Raw genomic sequence first — 19,917 nt, forward strand, 5'->3', positions numbered from 1 at the left:
ATATCATCTGGCTGAACAAACAATGGATCGTCTATTCCCTGTTAATTCTGAAAATTATTTATTTATATATATATACATATATCTTTAGTTAAATTAACATTTCAATATATTAATTTTGTCTCACAGGAATTACTTGTGTAATGTAGGAAAAAATCACCTTTCAGTATTTTCCTTTTAAAATAATCCATATTTATTTTTTAAAATATCTATGTGAAACATTTCAGTCCTTCTAAAATAGCACTGTTGCTTGCAGTGTTCCCCTGCTAAAAAGTTCAGTTGTGAAATTAGTCAAATGTCATATATCTTGCATTCATTGCAACTATATTGGAAGTTTCCATAAAATCAACCATTTGTACCAAGAAAATGAGATGAAGACCACTGAGCTTGCTTCACTCATGTGTGACCTCTGTAACAGAAAAGAATGAAAAATTCTCCTCAGTTATTCAGCAGTCAACTTCCAAATTGTTTACATACTTAACAATTAATTTTTATTTTTTTTTCCCCAGAGATGTAGCCCTTTGTGCAATCTGCCCTTATCTGCCATGTCTGACTTCTCAGCATCTGGTAATATGCTCTGTGTGTGGTGCACTTGGAGGCTTTACACAGGTGCAAGAAACCAGGCACAAGATATTTAATTGTACATGCAGGTGCAGAAGTATTTTTATTAACAAGTCAGACATGGCTTTTCAGAAGCAGCACTAGTTGATCCATACTTCTGTAAGATGAAGACAATGTGTAATTGAGATTTTAAACTAAGCTTAGGACCTAAACGATTCCAACACTTATGTTTCAACATACCATCATTGTAAACTGCTGGGAATGACAACTGCCTGGGAAAATCATTACAGACTCAGCTGTTACCCTGCTATGTACATACCAGAGTGTACCTCTCAGAAATGTCAGTTCAAGAGAGTGTTCAAGGCTAGCTGTAGGATCTGCACCTCCTGACTTCAGTCTGTGCTCAAGAGAAACCCCCCTCTGACAAAACTTAAGTGTATTTTTAGGGTGAACCAAGACAGAAATTAAAAACAACTGAGCCTGCAATTTCTGCACCAAAAAATATTCTACATGCAGCCTGGAAACTAAATAAGACTTTACCCTTCAATGTACAGTTTTGATAATTTTTCACTCTATGCTCTTTTCTTGGTCTCTACTTATAGACACATACCATTGCTGATTGCTTATTTTTCATTTCATTGTTCTATATCTTTTGTACACGTTTATACATGCTTAAACAACAAAGCACCGAGAAATTGTCTTTCTATATGAAAAGGTTTCAGCATTAGAATAGAATAGAATAGAATAGAATAGGAATTAACCAGGTTAATCACCATAGCACTATCACTGTAGGTGTAGATATTATAATTAGGAGTTTAGCAATAATTGTGTCAATGCAGTAGCATACAGATATAATTCAGTATCCATTGAATTATATTATAAGTGTGACTAAAAGGAGAGAAAATTAGATACTTATATAGGTCAGTCCAATAATGAACTTGTCCACAGCCTCCAGACAGTGATCTTTTTTTTTATTTTGCTAGTTTAAGAATTTTTCCACCACCTCTAAACGCTGTAAGTTAATACTTTACAAAACCTGCATCAGTCCTATGAATCAAATCTTGATGTCAACAATCATCTCAGTGACCTAATGAGTATCTATTTGATATGGAGGGTGGAGTGCATTGTCAAAGGGAACAGGTCCTATTTAATCACTGTAAGGTCCCTAATAAATATTGGTCAAATATGCTCTTCTTGTCTCTACCAATTACCCCTAAAAATAGCAATTCAATTGAAAAGGGATATAACACATTTCAACCTGCAATCTATTTTTAGTTGTTCTCCATAATGAATCTTTTAAAAGAGGTAGTCATACAGATATATCCGCAGCATGCTTAATGGGAAGCTTGTGAATTCCATATTCTTGGCATGCAACATAATACGTAATAAGTAATTTTTTTAGTCAGATAGAATTGAAAAAATGCTGACATAAAGACACAGCTCAGAAGATACAGGCAAAACATAAAGAGAATTGTACAACATATTAGCCAAAGTTCTGTGTGAAATTACACTAGACACATTTTAGTAGTTTGGAGCTGTTATCTATAAATTCAGTTGTGCAAAAGGGATCAAGAGTTTCTTTATGTTACCCTTATTCACTCATTTTTGATGCAGCCTCTTTCCCACCACCATTAGGGGAAAAAATAAAATTTAAAAAAAAAAAAAAAAAGTAAAATAATACCTGCACACTTTGAAGAGCAGCAACAAGCAACATTTTTAATACAGCCTAGGATTCCTGGAATAGATGCACTTTATGGCTACAAAAATTACCGCCTTCAGTCTTAGAATCAAGTTTACTTCTCTTCTATTTACTTCTGTAGTTGCGTACTACTATATAGCAAATGGAGGGTGGGGACAAAAGGAACATCCAAGGGTAATACTTTCTTTTGAAGTCAAAGTTTTGACAAAATTTGAGTAGGGTCTTTACAGATCAGATGTCTCCAAAGATGTAAATAAATGACATAATGTGCAAATATGAAAAGAGCTGAAGGTAAACCCAGACAGAAATATTTGTCTGATGTTTCTTGTTACAGAATTCAGCAAGTAGCTATGTGGTACCTGTTTCCAGTGATCTGATTCTAAATTGCTGAGGAGGACAATTTTCTCAGGGCAGGTTCAATTACTCTTTGAGTAATTTTTATTACATGAACAGACAGACAAAATTGTGAAAATCTGTTAGTAAATATTTAGTGTTAATTGACACAGTTTTAATCAACAAATGCATGTAAAGTCATTTGGAGTCCTCTAATATAACGTCATGTGAAATTCTACAGGATTTTCAGATGACTATTTTCAACATAACACTACAGAAATAGAGTTCTTAGTATGATTTGAGGGGGGAAAATGGGGGAAGGAGGAAAGGCAAACTTTTCCATTAAGTTCATGGATTTCTTGTGGCATGCTGCAGTATTCCTGGCTTGTGCTTGCATAGAAACACAAAGGAATAGATTTTCAGTCCTTGATTGGTCATGGTGAGTCCCCACAGCACTGTACACATCATCCCTCAATATTTGACAGACTGGCTTTCACTTGAATATTCAATACATATCCCCAGTGAAATTGTCCTTATATGCCAACAAAAGCTCAGCTAAGTACCCTGTTTACTTAGAGTGGACATCAAACTGGAGGTAAATGGTCTTCTGAATTTTAAGCATAAAAGAAAAAGACTTTTTTCTGTGAGCAAATATTCACTGAGTACTGTTTTTCTTCCAATTTCCTTTCCTTTGTTTGTAACCCTGCAAGGATATAAGATTATTTGTTTTACTGGTTTCATTTGTTAATTGCAACCAGTAATTTTCAGGTGTCATTCTTCCACACCATTCCCAGCTTGGTTATAATGTTTTAACCTGTTTGTTACCAGAATCTTGACAACATACCAACAAAAGAAAAAGTTTTGGCTGAAAGTAGATATGGAACAACATGGAATGAGGTCACAATTCCAGAAAATCACACATGAAACTGCTTCAAGTAATGGTATTCTGCTTATCCTTAGGGCATTTTAAGAATATAAAAATTTTATCAGCAGTGTGCAGGGGGGCAACCTTATTTCACAAGTTTTTGTATTCTCTTTCCTAACTTGCCTTCTGTCTAATTAATCTACCACACTGCCCCTGTGACCCTATCACACTGATCCATATAAAGGCCATGCCTGAGTGGTTTATTTGCCAGCATTTGGCAACACAATAGATTAAAACCAGCAGTCTGGACCAGAGAACAGGACTTGAGTTTTCAGCATTTCATATGCTCCAAAGGACTTGTTACTGCTTGTATTGGCCATACTGGGAATGGTTGACAAAAAAGAGTTTTGGCCTTCCTGAATGTCCACACAAAGGAGGATAGTCTTTCCTTTCTCAGTACCAGAGTATGCATTTAATTTCATTACATTCCCTCTACTTTCTGCCTGGACAAGTACTTCCCTGGACCTGGAATAGAGTAACTGCCTTTCCAAGATCTGCCCTGGTCTGAAAGTAGGAGAGAGAGGGTGGGGGGGTGAGGGGGAAGTTGTCTGTTAGGGAGGAAAAGAATATTGAATTTGAGTTTTGACCACTTCATTATAAAAAGGGCACTGAGTTGATAGAGCATGTCCAGAGAAAGGCAACAAATCTGGTGAAGGGTTCTATGAAGGGTTCTATCAGGAGCTGCTGAGAGAACTGGGATTATTTAGTCCACAGAAGAGGAGGCTGAGGGAAGACCTCATTGCTCTCTACTACTACCTGAAAGGATGTTGCAGTAAGGAGAGGGTAGTCTCTTCTCTCTAGTATCAGGTGATAGAATGAGAGGAAATGGCCTGAAATTGTACCAGAGGAGGTTTAGTTTGGATATTAGGAAAAATTTCTTTACTGAAGGAGTGATCAGGCATTGGAATAAGTTACCCAGTGAGGCGGTGGAGTCACCATCCCTGGAGGTGTTTAAGAAACATAGGGACATAGAACTTCGGGACATGGTTTAATGGCCAGAGTGGTGTTAGGCTGATGGTTGGACTCAATGATCTTAGAGGTCTTTTCCAACCAGAACAATTCTGATTCTATGATTCAGCAGCAGGCTTTACCCCCTCCTTGGATTATAGTGGTTTAGCAGTGAGCTAAATTCACAAGGCATGACTCCTAAACTCTTTCTTGATGAACTAGAGCCCTTTCCCAACTGAATCAACTCTACTATTCAGGGAGGTAAAGAGTTAGTAAAAAGCCATGCCTTGACTTCTCATCCCAAAGAAGGAGACTTCATGAAGGATGAGCAAAGTCAAGAGAACATCTTCTGATGTTCCAAATTAATTCTCCCTCAGATTAACTCTCTTTTCTTTCCTCAAAGAGTTCTTATTAACATTGGGCAAATCCCACGAGCCAGCAGACAAACAAGGCTGTAAACATGAATACAAGATAACAAAATGCCATTGATTGTGTTTTATTACATGGTGTTTTTTATGGTTTTTTATTTATGGAAGCCAACTCTTTCTTAAAAAAGGAATGTTAGATTTCCACTTAATATAACTGTGATCAGACTAATAATGTCAGAGCAGCTACTCAAAAATGAACCTGTGAAAAACATATAAACTTCACTTCATTGCTAACAAAATGGGAACTATGCACACTTTTCTGTGCTCCTTTTCAGTAAAATACTGACAGAATTAAGATGTGAATCATATTGAGGGAAGTGGAGGGTATTTATTTCCAAAATATAAACATGCTGATTATTTAATAAAAGTGCACAGAATACCCAGATTCTTTGGCCTGCCTTTCTATTATAATAAAATGATCTCACTCAGATCTGTCTGCAAACAGAGGACAAGACTGCCTAGCTCTGGAAACACATCTGTTATCTTTTCCTCTAATTTTTAATTTTGGTCTTGTTCTAGTAGGAAAACTGTTATTGGCTCTTAGTTATGTTTAGATTTATTCATTCTCACATTCAATTTTTAATAAGCTGCAGTGGCTATGGATTGTACAGATACCTATACTGGATCATTTGTAGGTTGCAGTAATTAAAAAAAAAATTTAAAAATCTTATAAAACTCCTGAATGTGGTCAATTTGTCAAGAAATTTGCATATGCACACAATGGACACACTCAACATCTTTCTGTAGCATTAGTCAGTTGTCCACAGCAGCTCCAGTAACAAAAAATACCTGAGAAGTCATAAATGCTTTAGTGCATGGACCAAAGATTGGTTTCAAAATAAACAGGAGCCAATCTCAGCCCCACTGAAGGAAGTCCTCAAATTTGTATTAAGGTAGAAATCTGAGTTTTTTAATAGTGGAATGCAGATAGAAACTGTCAGACCAATTCAGGGCATCAGGGTGGCAGTAACATCCTGAACAATCACACTGTCTTTTCAGGGCTTTTACAGAATTAGGACAATTACCTAAATGCCACAGTCTCTCATTTTTCAGAGATCCTTTGAGCTTTGTGCATGTAATGATCTGTGAAGATTTTGTTCCCAGGAAGGCAGAATCAAAGCAGTTGCTTGGGTTGTGTCATTTTGTAAAGTTTGCTTGTCAAGAGTTTTTCATATGAGAATGGAGGCTCTTGTAATTTGGAATGTCTTCACTGTTGTATTAATTCTATTGTCCTCTCCCAATTGCTCATAAATGGAATTATTACAATTCAAATAAATGACTGCAGTTGTAGGAGAAGATGCAGCCTGTCCTAAAATCTTCTATAGAGAATCACTGGGAAGGTAAATAGGATTAATGAAACAGTTTAATTGCTTTGGTGTGCCTGCTTTGTACTGCTCTCATGAAACAAGTCAAATTTAAACACTATGCAGCCAGATACCTAAATAGGCTGCTGCACCAGAATTGCTAAAATGGTGCAATATATTCTTATATAATCCTAATATATCCTAAATCTTTGTTTCTTAAATATTTATTGTCACCTTTGCATACATTTTGGCAGTTATTTTTTTCACACCAGTTTGTCTGGTCTGATGAAGCCATGTCGTTGAATACATAACTATAGAATCATACAGCTCATCCATGCAGCAGCATATAGGGGAACAGAATCTATTCTACACATATGGATATATAGCCACTAATTTAACTAGATAAAATACTGGTCTTTAAAATACCAAAGACAAAAGAAAGTAAGCCTTTATAAGACTGGAATTGAAGCTGACAAGAAAATACCCATCTTTTCCCCTTTTTCACCTCCAACAATGATAACAAGTGAGCACAACAGGTGTATTTCACGATTACTCCTCAATAGTATTCTTCAGAAAATCCACATATATTGATGAATCTATTAATTATAGAGATAAAATTTTAATAATTATTCTAAAAATATCATCCACTTGCCCTGTGCCATTAAACAACAAGTGCAAATTCCAGAAACCCTATTACAATTTTTATTGCTCATCAGAAGCATGTCTTACTCTCAAAATACTCAGTACAGAGACAAAACAAGGAATATATGCTGAGTGCAGTGAAGAGCACTGGAATGCTAGAGTGCAAATTTTGAAGAAGATTGTTTATAGACAAGCTAACTCTTAATATTTCTTTCTTGCCATCAACTCCAACAACTCAAAGCATAGCTCTTGGATTTGCTGATTTTCTTTCTATGTACCCAACTCTTACTTTTCAGTCACACTAGGGTCTTCCTTTTTATTCTGTATTTTGTATTTCAATATAGATAACTACTCTATATCTGATGACACTGATAGTGACTGAGACAGGTATTGTGTTTTGGTTAAGTTACAGATTTCCAGTTCCAGTCATTTGCACATAATGAAAATTCTATGCTTATTAAAAACCCAGGTGTCTTGAAAAAAAATTAAGGCTGGACACATTAGCATGCTGGTGCAATTGGTCTTCAAAGGAAATCAGCTGAATTATACCAGACACGAATCTTTCCCATTTTCGTTCCTGAAATATTTCCTCATAGAGCTTAAATTTTTAACCCTATGCTCTTTTTTGCTGCATTCTTAAGCTGTGGACTCTTAACCAGCTTTTGCATCTCCCCAGAGATACAATTCCCTAGCTCCAGTACAAATGAGGTTTGTAAATGCTTGAGGGTGGAATGTTCTACATAAACGGGAGATGGTGTCATTACTTAGCACTGTGGGAAGTATTTTCAAAATGAAACACCCCTGGCCATCAAAAGTAGGAGAGTTTTTAAAGACGTCTGAGATTCCTCATCCTTTTTGTTTGCAAAACCTGATAAACATTTGTTCCACTGGAGTTCAATATTCTTTAAAGTCATGCAAACCTCAGCCTGGTCCCGCCCCCAGTTCTTTGTGTTAAAGGTATCTGATTGGGGAATATCTGCTTAACTTATTAATCTACATCTCGAAACATAGTCTGTATCATGAAATAGTATTTCCTTCAAAGTGAATCCATAAATATTGTTTGACTGTTTAAACTCAGTATGTATTTTTATTAGTTAGGTAGAGCCACAACATTTATTTCTAAATTCTCTTCAGACCCTCTGTTTAACCACTCTATGTTGCAATTCTTGGCTTGCAGCACTTCTATTTTTAGTCCTAATGGAACAGTCTTAAATTGCTTATTTTCTGTTTACTAAAGTCATTGAGTCTGTAACCATGGCAACTGTGGCAAGTGCCACAGTTTAACTCTTTTATTAAATGGATTGAAGCCACAGCTGCAAAACTTGAAAGGCCAGCACGTCAATTTTATACACAGATTAAACTGCCATATTTACCACATTATAGCAAGTACTACATTAAATATGAGGAGCTGGATCTTGGTTATAATGACATAAATCTTTCCTATCTCTCTGCTCGACAACAAAACCAAACGAAAACCAAACAACCAAACAAAACAAAGAGTTATTTTTGTGTAAGCCAGATCAGGTCCTGTTTTTGTCAAATTGCACAACCTGTCAAGTCTCAGTAATTACTGCTTCTGAATGCATAAATTGCAGATGATGTACATTAAATCATTCCCTAGCTATCATAGAACGACACCATCGCACAATTGTGTTTGCATGAAGCTATTAGCACATTATTGTATTGCTTACAGCAATAACAGTATTTTGTAATCACTTTGTTCTGTCAGGTAAATAGAAGGACTTAAGTCAAAACTAATGGCACTTTAAAGTGAAACTTCATGAGAGTTATACTAGAGGAATTAACACATAAAAATATTTAAATCTCTAATTAAGTATTTGAACAGTAACACCTAAGTAGCAGAGGTGCTGAGAAAATATACCTTTGGTTCTTTTCGGTATAAGCTGGGTGTGCTCCATACATCTGAAAACTAAAGTACTTTTAGATTCTTACTTCAAATTGTATGTAACAGTTAAGTTAAATATCTCTGTAGATTATTGAAAATCACTACCACATTTTAGGTTTTCAAGGTAGAATGTAAAACTCCATAAGATCAGATAACAAACATATTTTTAAGCACAAATCTAGACACCATTACACAGCCCTCAAAAGAGCGAGATCTAAAATAAGAATAGAGATATATTTACACCCATAAATATTTAATGCATGATTCACCCTGTTGTAATAGAACCAAAAGTCTGAAGAATGCTTGACATTTGGAGGAACAGGGTTCTGCTGCCTTCACTAGTGTTGTGTTTTGAGCACTGTTCACGTTGCTACTTTTGGTACCAAATGTCTTCATATTGCAAGTCTGTCTGCACAGGTACTTCTAGCAAATAAAAAAAAAAAGAAAAAGAAGGAAGGGCTAATAATCTTAGAAATTATCGAAAGATGTATTTCTTTCTGTGAAAATGTTCCTCTTTAAATTAGAGAATAGTGTGTCTGAAGTTCAATCATTACATTCAAAGAAATAGTCTTTATCTGTTGGTGAACTGGAATTAGTGGAGTGAAAAAATAATGTTTTCCGTTGAGTTATGTATTCCTTTCTTTTCTCCATTCACAGGATCTACCTTTATTTGCAACACCCACATAATCCCAGTGAAAAATCAAGAGGGAGTAGCAATGATGTTTATTATTAATTTTGAGTATGTAACAGATGAAGAGAATGTGGCATCTCCTGAGAAGTGCAAGCCAATTTTACCATCCAAACTTGTAAATCGTAAGTTACTCTACTTACCTCTACTCTTATCCAGGAGAGTAACCTGGGCTTGAATGATACCAAAGAAACAGCGTAATCCCCATTACCTGACTAATTTAAGATACTATCCAAACCACAACAAGTTAAGTGTAATAAACCTCTTGTAATATTAACAAAGTAATCTATCATGTGTTGGGTACTACTAACAATATGGATCTTCTTAGTCTTTCCAGGGAATATAAATTGATTAAAATGCTGTCCTTGACAAAAATTGGTTACTAACATACATCTGTAAAAACAATATTATGGTGCAGCCAAATATTTCACCTTAGCCTATTCAAAACTGAATATCTATATTTTCCATTCTAAATAAAAAATAGTTGGTGGCAGGTTTGATTAAATTAGACTAAAAATTTTTTTTAATATAAAATATAATTAACAACCTTGATTTTATCAAATTGAAGTATTCAAATTGTCTTGATGGATGCGGGGAGGGGGGTTGGATATACAGACATGCTTTTGTTTTCATTCCACTCTGGAATGTATTTTCAAAATTAGAAAATCCTACACCATTTCTTACACAGATAGGCTGCATAACTTCCTGTTCCACTATCTGCAAAACAAGTGCTCTTTTGCTGACCTTCACTCTATATTAGCGACAGCACATGATCCTTCTGCTTTGCATCTGCACTCACATAATCTGTTCTTACTACAAGATTTCACAGAACATGTCTCCATTTGTACAAGCTCTTAGTAAAGCAGAGCATGCTCTAACAGTGAGCCTTAACAATCTCCTCTGGCTGGCTCAGCAACTGTTGGAAAATACCTTTTTGCAGTGGAATAATCTTTTAAGCTAGGATGATAAAGGGACCTGGAACCTCACTTTTCTGATTGTTAAATCAGCACGTTGGCTTTCTCTAGATAAGACACAAAGACCAGTACAATGTTCACTGACAGAAAAAAGGGGAGAACTTTCCCAATGTTAGCACTGTGCATGACCTGAAGTGATGACATGCTGTATTATTTTTCTGATAGTTCTGTTGAGAAGATTGTAAGGAGCCAGGCCTGTAGCTGTGCATACAACAGCACTACCAGGTTCTTTCTGATGAAAACAATCTTTGCCATTATCCATAATCTAGACTTTCTGCATTGTATGTCCTGAACAAAATGCATAGGATCTCATTCAAGTTTCTGTGGCTATCAAAAAAATACATTAAAAAAAATCCCCTCATAATATTGCCAAATCATTCACATTCTTAAAAGATGGAAATTTATTTCTGTAACTAATCAGGAGACTAAAAAAAGCTCTTTTTGTTAGGCATGGAGAAAGCATTCAGACTGAATTGTTCCAAATGAGCCAAAGTCTTTCCACTTTTTGCCTGTGTAACCTTGTAATAGCAGTAGATGCAAGACTGTGGAAAGGAAAATTCCCATTGTGGTAAACTAGCAATTCTCAAACAATTATTGTTCACCAAAAATCTCAAGTTTTTGAAACAATCTTGTGCTTTTGTATTTCCTTTTCTTCTGTTTTGCAGAGTTGTTTTTTTTTAACAACCATTACAGAAGTATTTGTCAATTTTCTTCAGATATCAAGAAAACACTTCTCTTTTTCAAGTAGTGTTAAAGTTCCCATTAACAGGTATTAGAAAAAATAATAAAATTACATCAGAAAAATAATTGTTAAATTTACATCAAGTGAAGCCTACTCATACTCTGTTTCTGTTACAGAATGGCATGATTTTGTGAATATTAAACACTTGGTAGATTTAAAAACAAGCTTAGACCATAAAATTGCGCAGTTGGTCCATGCTTAATGTGGCTTTACTGAGAAAACAGAAGGTAAAATACCAGTTGGAGGGGGTAAAGTGGGCTCTTCATGTCCTGAAAAGATCTTTTTTGTTCTGCTGTCTGCAATACATCACTGTACATTTTCAAGTGTTGTCATTTGCAAAGTGTTGTCATAGCAAGGCCGCTAAAGAGGACATCTGAAAAAAAATCAGTCAAAACATCCTTCTCTTGTTTTACAGCATTGACTCCTGACATACACGAGAGATTTCCTTGCTGAGAGTTCTTAAAAAATGAATAGGTGGGCCTCCAAGCTCAGTAGGTAATAGAGAAAGATCAAGGTGCAAAAGGAGGCAAGGTGATTGGAACTATTTTCCTGCTAGTGGGTGCAGCCAGATGTTAGAAACTGGCAGAAAGTAGAGCAGGCACATGGCTGCTCTTAGTCTTACCTAGTTGCTTGTGGTTTCAGAGCAGACTGTTATGTGGGCAGAATTGGAAGAGCAGTGGTACAAAATATATGTTACATAGCCAAAAATTCTTCTTGGCAGAGAGAATTTTCAAGAAAGAGGCCAACCTGTGCAATACTTCCATAAATAACTGCAAAATATTGTGTGCAGTCCAATGGTGGACTTAAATTAAAACAAACAAAACCTTTAAAATTTAGGAAAGACAGAGACCGATAAGCAACAAAAGGAGTCACAAGAAAGGTGGATTGTTTATTAACAAAATAATAGTTTTTTATAGTCATGTTCCCATGATAAGAAAGGCAAACAACAGATTCTCTAGGAAGATGAGTTAGTTTTTTTCATCTTGCTCTATTTAGAACATACATCAACAAGTAATGCAGAATCACACATGAAATGGACAGTAACAGGCACTAGTGAAAAGAAAAGAAAAGAAAAAGAAAAAGAAAAAGAAAAAGGAAAGGGAAAGGGAAAGGGAAAGGGAAAGGAAAGGAAAGGAAAGGAAAGGAAAGGAAAGGAAAGGAAAGGAAAGGAAAGGAAAGGAAAGGAAAGGAAAGGAAAGGAAAGGAAAGGAAAGGAAAGGAAAGGAAAGGAAAGGAAAGGAAAGGAAAGGAAAGGAAAGGAAAGGAAAGGAAAGGAAAGGAAAGGAAAGGAAAGGAAAGGAAAGGAAAGGAAAGGAAAGGAAAGGAAAGGAAAGGAAAGGAAAGGAAAGGAAAGAAAAGAAAAGAAAAGAAAAGAAAAGAAAAGAAAAGAAAAGAAAAGAAAAGAAAAGAAAAGAAAAGAAAAGAAAAGAAAAGAAAAGAAAAGAAAAGAAAAGAAAAGAAAAGAAAAGAAAAGAAAAGAAAAGAAAAGAAAAAGAAAAAAACACCTTCAAACCCAGCAACCAATTTAGAGGATAAAAATAGAACGGGAAACAGACATATAACAAATACAATATATCTCAGACAAACAACCAAGATAAGCAACATCTAATGACAAAAGACAAAAGATTTCAAATTGTATCAGCATCTGTTACCCAAAAGTACACAGATCATGGAAGATTTCTTTCCAGAGCTCCTAGGATTGAGTTTTCTTATAATTAGAATGTCTTTTCAACCTAGGAGCAAATAAAAAGCAGACTCAGGCTGCAGTACTGCAAAGAACAAAAAGTGAATAGAAAACAAAACGATTCGTTAGACCCTAGAAAATAGCTCTTCCATACTATAATTCTTCCTCTAATTGATTCGTTACAAGATGACATCCAATCTATCAAGTGTACTTTTGAAAAATCTTTCCTTTTTCTAAAAACATCTATCCTACTAGCTGAAGCCAAGTGTTTTGAACAAGATTGTTCACCCCAGTGCTCCTCGTGACTGAAATCTAACACAAAGTAAGAAAACTAGTATTTCTTGCAGTACACAGTTTACTCTGATTCAAAAGCTCTAACAGAAAAGAGGGATGCCAATCTCTTGAAGGGCTGAGGGCTCTCTGAACAAATGAAAGATCTAAGGAAGGCAACATTTGCTAGATTGATCTGAGAGTTCTCAATAGGAAGATAATTAAAAATTTACTAGCTGAATACTGACGCACATTTTAGGCAGTGTTTGTAAGCTCTTTGGTATAGGGATCCTGTCTTATGTGCCATTATGGTGGCTGACACAGCTAGGCTCTGATAAAGCATTTGGCTTTATCATTATTACATTCTTTTTTAAAAATTGTGATGTGTTGCCAGGAGTTTGATAACCACATTTGAGTATAATGAGAATTCTTTCTAGTCTGGTGCTCAAGAGACCACATGTCATATGCAGCAAAAAAAAAAAACACCCAAAAAACAAATAGGCAGTAATGTGAAAAGTGAAAGTATTGAAGTATTGATTTCACAATATTGTAAAAAGTTCTCTCGGCTGATCCTTTTGTTCCCTTTATTCTTCCTTGCAAGAATTTGTCTTCTGTGGCAGTCTGACTGGTATTTGTAGAATCAATTAGCTAATTTTTTGAAAATCTTAGCAATCTGTAAAGAATTACTAAATCACAGCCAACTAATTTTTCACTCTTTTCCATTGCAATACTTCTGTGGGTTTCCACAATTCTACTTTTCAATGTATGCTATTTCACTAGTAAAACAAAGGAAGTCTTTGTTCATATATAATTCTTTACTTCTGGTGGAAAAAAAAATCCTAAAATATTTATCATATTCTTTTATTTGAACTTCTACTCAAATATATTTAGTATTTTATCTGTCCCATCTTCTGCCAGCACTTAATTCATGACTGAGTAACATCCTCTTCTCCCATGAGGATGTATTAGTACAGTGTGCAGTTAAAATGAGAGTTATAGAAACTGATTTCGCTATAGATTTCCATTCATCATCCAATCACTCTTTCTAAATTTGTCTCACTTCCAAGTGTGATAATGCTACTCATTCTTACTTTAAGCCTTTTCTAACAAGTTTTTATTTTTAAAAAAAAACAGCTTTCTGCAGATTTTATACAATGAACTAATTTAAGAAGTCATAATATTATACAAAATTAGCAAAAATTAGCCTGGAGAAGAGAAGGATCAGGGGTGACCTCATTGCCCTCTACAACTACCTGAAGGGTGGTTGTAGACAGGAAGGGGTTGGTCTCTTCTCCCAGGCAACCAGCACCAGAACAAGGGGACACAGTCTCAAGCTGCACCAGGGGAGGTTTAGACTCAAAGTGAGGAGAAAGTTCTTCAGTGAGTGAGTCGTTTGTCATTGGAATGGACTGCCCAGGGAGGTGGTGGAGTCACCGTCCCTGGAGGTGTTCAAGAGCAGATTGGATGTGGCACTTGGTGCCATGGTCTAGTCATGAGGTCTACCGAGACAGGTTAGACTTGATGATCCTTGGGGTCTCTTCCAACCTCAATTATACTGTGATACTGTGAAATACTCTGTGAATGCTACTAAATTATCATTGATAGAAATTGATAATCAAAAGATAAGAATTCCTGTACAGTGTGTTGTACAGACTGTATTAAACACTTTCTTATAAAATGTTAAACTACTGTTACTTACATATATAAATAAGTCATCTGTTAATGAAACAGAACCATGTAAGTAACAGTCCAATTTTAATCTCAGATCTGTCAAACATTCCAATCTGGCATTTTCATCCACTGAACCAACTTGATGGCAAATTTTTACAGAAATTTACTTTGCATCTGTAAAGCTAGTAACTCAAAAATATCTAAATCTATCATAACATAGGTTGAACACAGAGATCAGCAGCCATTTCACACTGACAGAAAGGTTCTAACTTCAATATCGATAATGTAGCAATATTCTTTCCACTTTAAGTTGACCATTTTAGGGATTGTAATGTACACACATTCACGGGATGAGAAATACCTCTCAGAACTTTAATTCTGAGTTGTCTTTATTTTCTACCTCACCTAGAGCATGCTACCTTTTTTCTGACCTGTCGGCACTTTTTCTAACATTTACTCCGGTCCTGTCTAAAGCAAAACTCCTACTAATGTATGGGCTAAAATATCTAAACTCAAATGACATAACTTTATCACAAGTTTTATTCATTTACTTTTAAAACGTTTTGACTAGCCAGAAGTACTAACCTATAAGCTAATATTAGTTCCCATGGTGTTTATTACCCCATCAGAGAAAGTCCAGAAAGTTATTTGATTAAGCCTATCATTGCATTCTTCCAAGGAGGGATATTTGAGGATTGCTTTATCATTTTATCACTTCAAAATCTACAAACTTACTGAAGACACTCTGGAATAATTTTTTGAGTTTCTTCCTCTAAAAAAAATGTGAAAGGGTTTGTCATATATTCAATAAATGCATACTGGTTTGGATAAGGTTCAAATAAAATGAACAGATTAATAATATTCTTAAAGTAGCTAAAGCCATAATCAGAAAACCTTTCAAGCGAGGAGATGCTTTCAAGGTGCTTACACCAATTTTCTCTCTATCCCCTAATCTTAGCAATGGAGTCACATCTCAGGAGTAGAGTTCACTTCGTCCATTAAAATTACAAGCGCAGCTGAAATCCAAATCAGGCCTTTCCCTTAAGTCAGAGAGTTAACTCAAAACATGTTTGCACAAAGCACTTTGTTATATAAGAGAGCTTAGCAGTTTAGTGATAGGCGAGTGTATTTTTTTTCCTGAACATATCTAGACAATAATGCTGTCTTGAAGTACTTGTAATACCATTCAATGCACATAGAACAGGGCATGTATAAGCAATAGTAACACCATGACTTTGCCCAAAACATGAGAGATTTGTCCAAGATCTTCTTTTTAGCTGCACTATTGTGAGCAAATTCATTTTAAGTGAGGGTTAGTCAAGAAAAATTGTGTCCAGGACAAAGATTCCTACCTAGCCAACCAGCAGCGTAGTTCTGACAACCCTAGTGTCAATATGTGTATTTTACTCCAAGGTACATTGCAGCAAATGTCAGGTGAACTGAGAAAGTGTTGCACCCTTGTCAAAGAAATATACCCAAACAGCAATCACCACTAAAAGACAGAAGAACCTGTGGTACTTTTGCTTACAGTGCTCCACAAAGTTGTATAATAATAATAATAATAATAATAATAATAATAATAATAATAATAATAATAATAATAATAATAATAATAATAATACTGCCTGAAGAGATCACAAATCAAAAACAAATCGAAAAGAAGGAATGACACAGCTTTCAGTAGCTCAGTCACCTCTCTGGAGATGATTTGTTCACACCGGACAGGAAAAGAAGTGCATTCTGGCTATTCAGAGACCCTGCAAATTTTCCATTTGCTAGTTAGATAAATATATAATAAGTATGAGAAGTGGGTATGGAAAAGGATTCTTGGATTTAACATGAAATTTATTCCTGTCTTATATTTTTACTCATTTTTAGCAGGTCTCCTATCTATTTGTTCCTTTGAGGACATTTAAAACATGCGAGTTCTGTGAGGTAACTTGAAAGCTAGGATAATGATTTTACAAAACCACCCCACATTGTAATACATACCCTCAGGAAAGTAAAGAGGCACTAAGTTTTGCATCATTCTCTGATGGAAGAGAGAGACACATTGATTATTCATAGTAAGAACTAGCACAGAGAACTTATCTGAGCACTTACAAAACTAAATTAGAGATTTTAACTTTCGAGGATAAATGAAAACCATCACATGCCATGTCTACACATTTCTTGAATTCCTCCAGAGCTGGTGACTGCACCACCTCCCTGGGCAAACTATTCTAATGCCTGGCCACTCTTTCAGTTAAGAAATTATTCTCCATGTCCAATCTAAACCTCTCCTGGCACAACTTGAGGCCATTTCCTTTTGTCCTATCACTTGCAACTAGGGCAAAGAGTTTGACACCCACCTCACTACACCTCCTTTCAGGTAGTTGTACAGAGCACTGAGACTAAACAACCACAGTTCCCTCGGTGTCTCCTAGTAAGGCTTGTTCTGCAGATCCTTCACCAGCTTCATTGCCCTTCTCTACACACACTCCAGCAGCTCAATGTCTTTCTCATACTGAAATGATCAAAACTGAACACAGTATCTGAGATGTGGCCTCACCAGTGCTGAGTACAAAGGGACAACAACTTTCCTACTCATGCTTGCCACACTATTCTTAATACAGGCCAGGATGCTGTTGGCCACCTTGGTGACCTGGGAACACTGCTGGCTCATGTTCAGATGACTGTCGACCAGCACCCCAAGGTCCTTTTCTACTGGCCAACTTTCCAGTCACTCTCCCTCAAGCCTGCAGTGTTGCATGGGGTTGTTATGACTCAAGTGCAGGACCCAGCACTTTGTCTTGTTAAACATCATACAATTTATCACAGCCCATTGACCCAGCCTGTCCAGATCACTCCCTTGATACACTCCTATATCAATGAACAGCATCGCATGCAAGTTTGGCATTTCAAAGACCTGAAAGCAACCAACAAAGACACATAGTCTGAGGAGTTCTTTCCATAAAGATATGAAATAAGTGAGTCCTATGAGGAATATGAAACTTCTTTAAGGTCATACTCTAAAAAAATATCAGGGAATAAAGCTTATTCTTCCCAAGATTATGAATATATCAACTTTTCAGTGAGTTTTTTCCAAACAAACCTGGCATTTCATAGCAAAGAGTTCAGAAGGAAACTAGAAGATGTTCCAGTACATAAGAAATAGCACATTACTCTGGATACTTTTGTTTTCTGTCTGAAACATTAGACAACTTTAATACTTAGTAATTGGAAACATATATTGATCTATGCAACAAATTTTGCAATTATCAAAACACTTCTTAATGGAATAGTTCTTAAATTTTCCAAATAAAAAGACTATTTACTTTTAGAACATTTTTTCTGCAAATTAGATATATTTTATATGAATTCAAGCTACCTGAATTTATTCTAAAGTGTGAAGAAATTTGATATTCTACCTTCCTTTCTCAATGGTCTTTTCATTTCTTTGAATCTGTTTTTTTAAAGCTAAAGCTTATTGTAAATCTAGTTTAATTGTATTTCAGATGGTAACAACCTTTCGAGTGGCTCTTCTTCAGGTAAATCTATCTTCTAAAATTCTGTCTACTAAAGTCCTTTTATTGTTTTGTTCCGGTTCTATTATTTCAGGGTCTCATTACATTTTATATAATTGTAGAAGAGCGCAAGTCAAAATACGGTTCTCATTTCCACTCTCTGAATAATTATTTCTGCAAAATTATAGATGAAACAGCTAAACTATTAAATTTGGTATAATTATATGACATATAAAATCCAAATGTACTGATACTTTTCATTTTATTATCACTGAAAGTCCTTGTATGTGGAACATTAAAAAAATTCAATCAGTATACGAGACAAAACACACTGCTTTAATTGGTAGGGGTATATAAATTCAGTGTTAAAACATAAAGAGAACTTCTTCAGACTTCCTGTCTCAGAAAAAAAAAAATCGGTATCTTTTATTCTGTGAAGTCTGGCAACCAAGGTGATGAAGGGTTGAGAATTTCTTGTGAACTTGATTTAATAGATGGAAGAATTTTTTTTCTCCAGCTTCCAAAAAAACCCCACCATATTCTCAGCAAGATAACAAAATAGTGTGCTAGTTGATGAATTCCTTGCATATAATATTTGTTATGACAGTTGCTATTTTGTCTTGTTGCAGTTATTTGCTTCTTTCTTCTTTTGCACTTTAAATTGTGTCTAAGAAATAAAAAAGCAAGATGCAAGAAGTAACATATTTTCCTGAGAGAACCAAAACTTCTTTTTTCTTAAGGCTTTTTCCTAAACACATTGTAACTCCTATAATCTCAACATGATGAATAAGACCTAATAAAATGACATCTCAATCAAAAATAGGAAGAAAACCAGACAAGTAAAAGTACAGATTCATATTCATATCCAAGGATATACGCATAGACACACCCTGAGAACACTGCTCAGACAGGTCAGCCCTACACATTCCCTTAATTTCCTTCCTTTCATATTTTGACAGACTACCTCAGAAACCTATCTGTAGACAGAAAAATCTGGAACAGTATTATTCTTTTAGCCATTCTAAATATTACCTTTTAGGAGAAGTATAGCCTGAAGTCAAAACTGTACCATCACCAGCACAGAATAAAAAATTACTTTGTCACAAATGAACATAAAGATTACTGTTACTAATGCTCATAGAACTCAAGTGCAATCTTAAATTTTAGACAAATCTAAAAGAGGAACTGAAATGCCAAAATTAAATTAGACCATACCAGAGGATAAAAAATTGTGTGTGCAGTATCTAAGAATAATAAATTTAAACTTCTGTAGTTAATAATTAGATGTGACTTCCTTTTCCTGCCTGAAAAGAAATTAATAATTTTTAATTAGCAGAGCAAGAAAATTATCCACTTATGTATGCATTTCTACATTTAGGGGAAAAGAACTGGAAAAAACATAAATGGCTCTTGCTGTAATTCTCTGTCCTAAAGTCTGCTGAGCCCAGACCAAAAATAAGGCAGCATCACATGCCTCAGTGTTTGCATAGAGCACATTCAAGTATTTGCTTCTATATTAGGCTGTCAATGTTTTGTGATTCCTTCAGTCTGTTTTGTGAGCTCTTAGGTGGTATTTCTAAGCCTTTGAGAAGCAGTTCAATAATTGCCTGTGTCTGTATTTCTGATGACCTAGATCCTG

The 19,917-nt window shown here is 35.4% G+C and overlaps 1 protein-coding gene across 4 annotated transcripts in view; it reads left to right on the top strand.

Moving 5' to 3' along the window:
* The window catches only part of KCNH7 (potassium voltage-gated channel subfamily H member 7), a 217,173-nt gene that overhangs the window by 116,637 nt on the left and 80,619 nt on the right, over positions 1-19,917 (top strand). For all 4 annotated transcript variants that reach the window (XM_054175088.1, XM_054175105.1, XM_054175096.1 and 1 more), the window contains exon 3: positions 9,401-9,556. In XM_054175088.1, the coding sequence (XP_054031063.1) occupies positions 9,401-9,556 (156 nt within the window). The remainder of the gene's footprint in view (positions 1-9,400; positions 9,557-19,917) is intronic.

This window comes from Dryobates pubescens, chromosome 2, assembly GCF_014839835.1.
Source record: "Dryobates pubescens isolate bDryPub1 chromosome 2, bDryPub1.pri, whole genome shotgun sequence".
NCBI lineage: Eukaryota > Metazoa > Chordata > Aves > Piciformes > Picidae > Dryobates > Dryobates pubescens.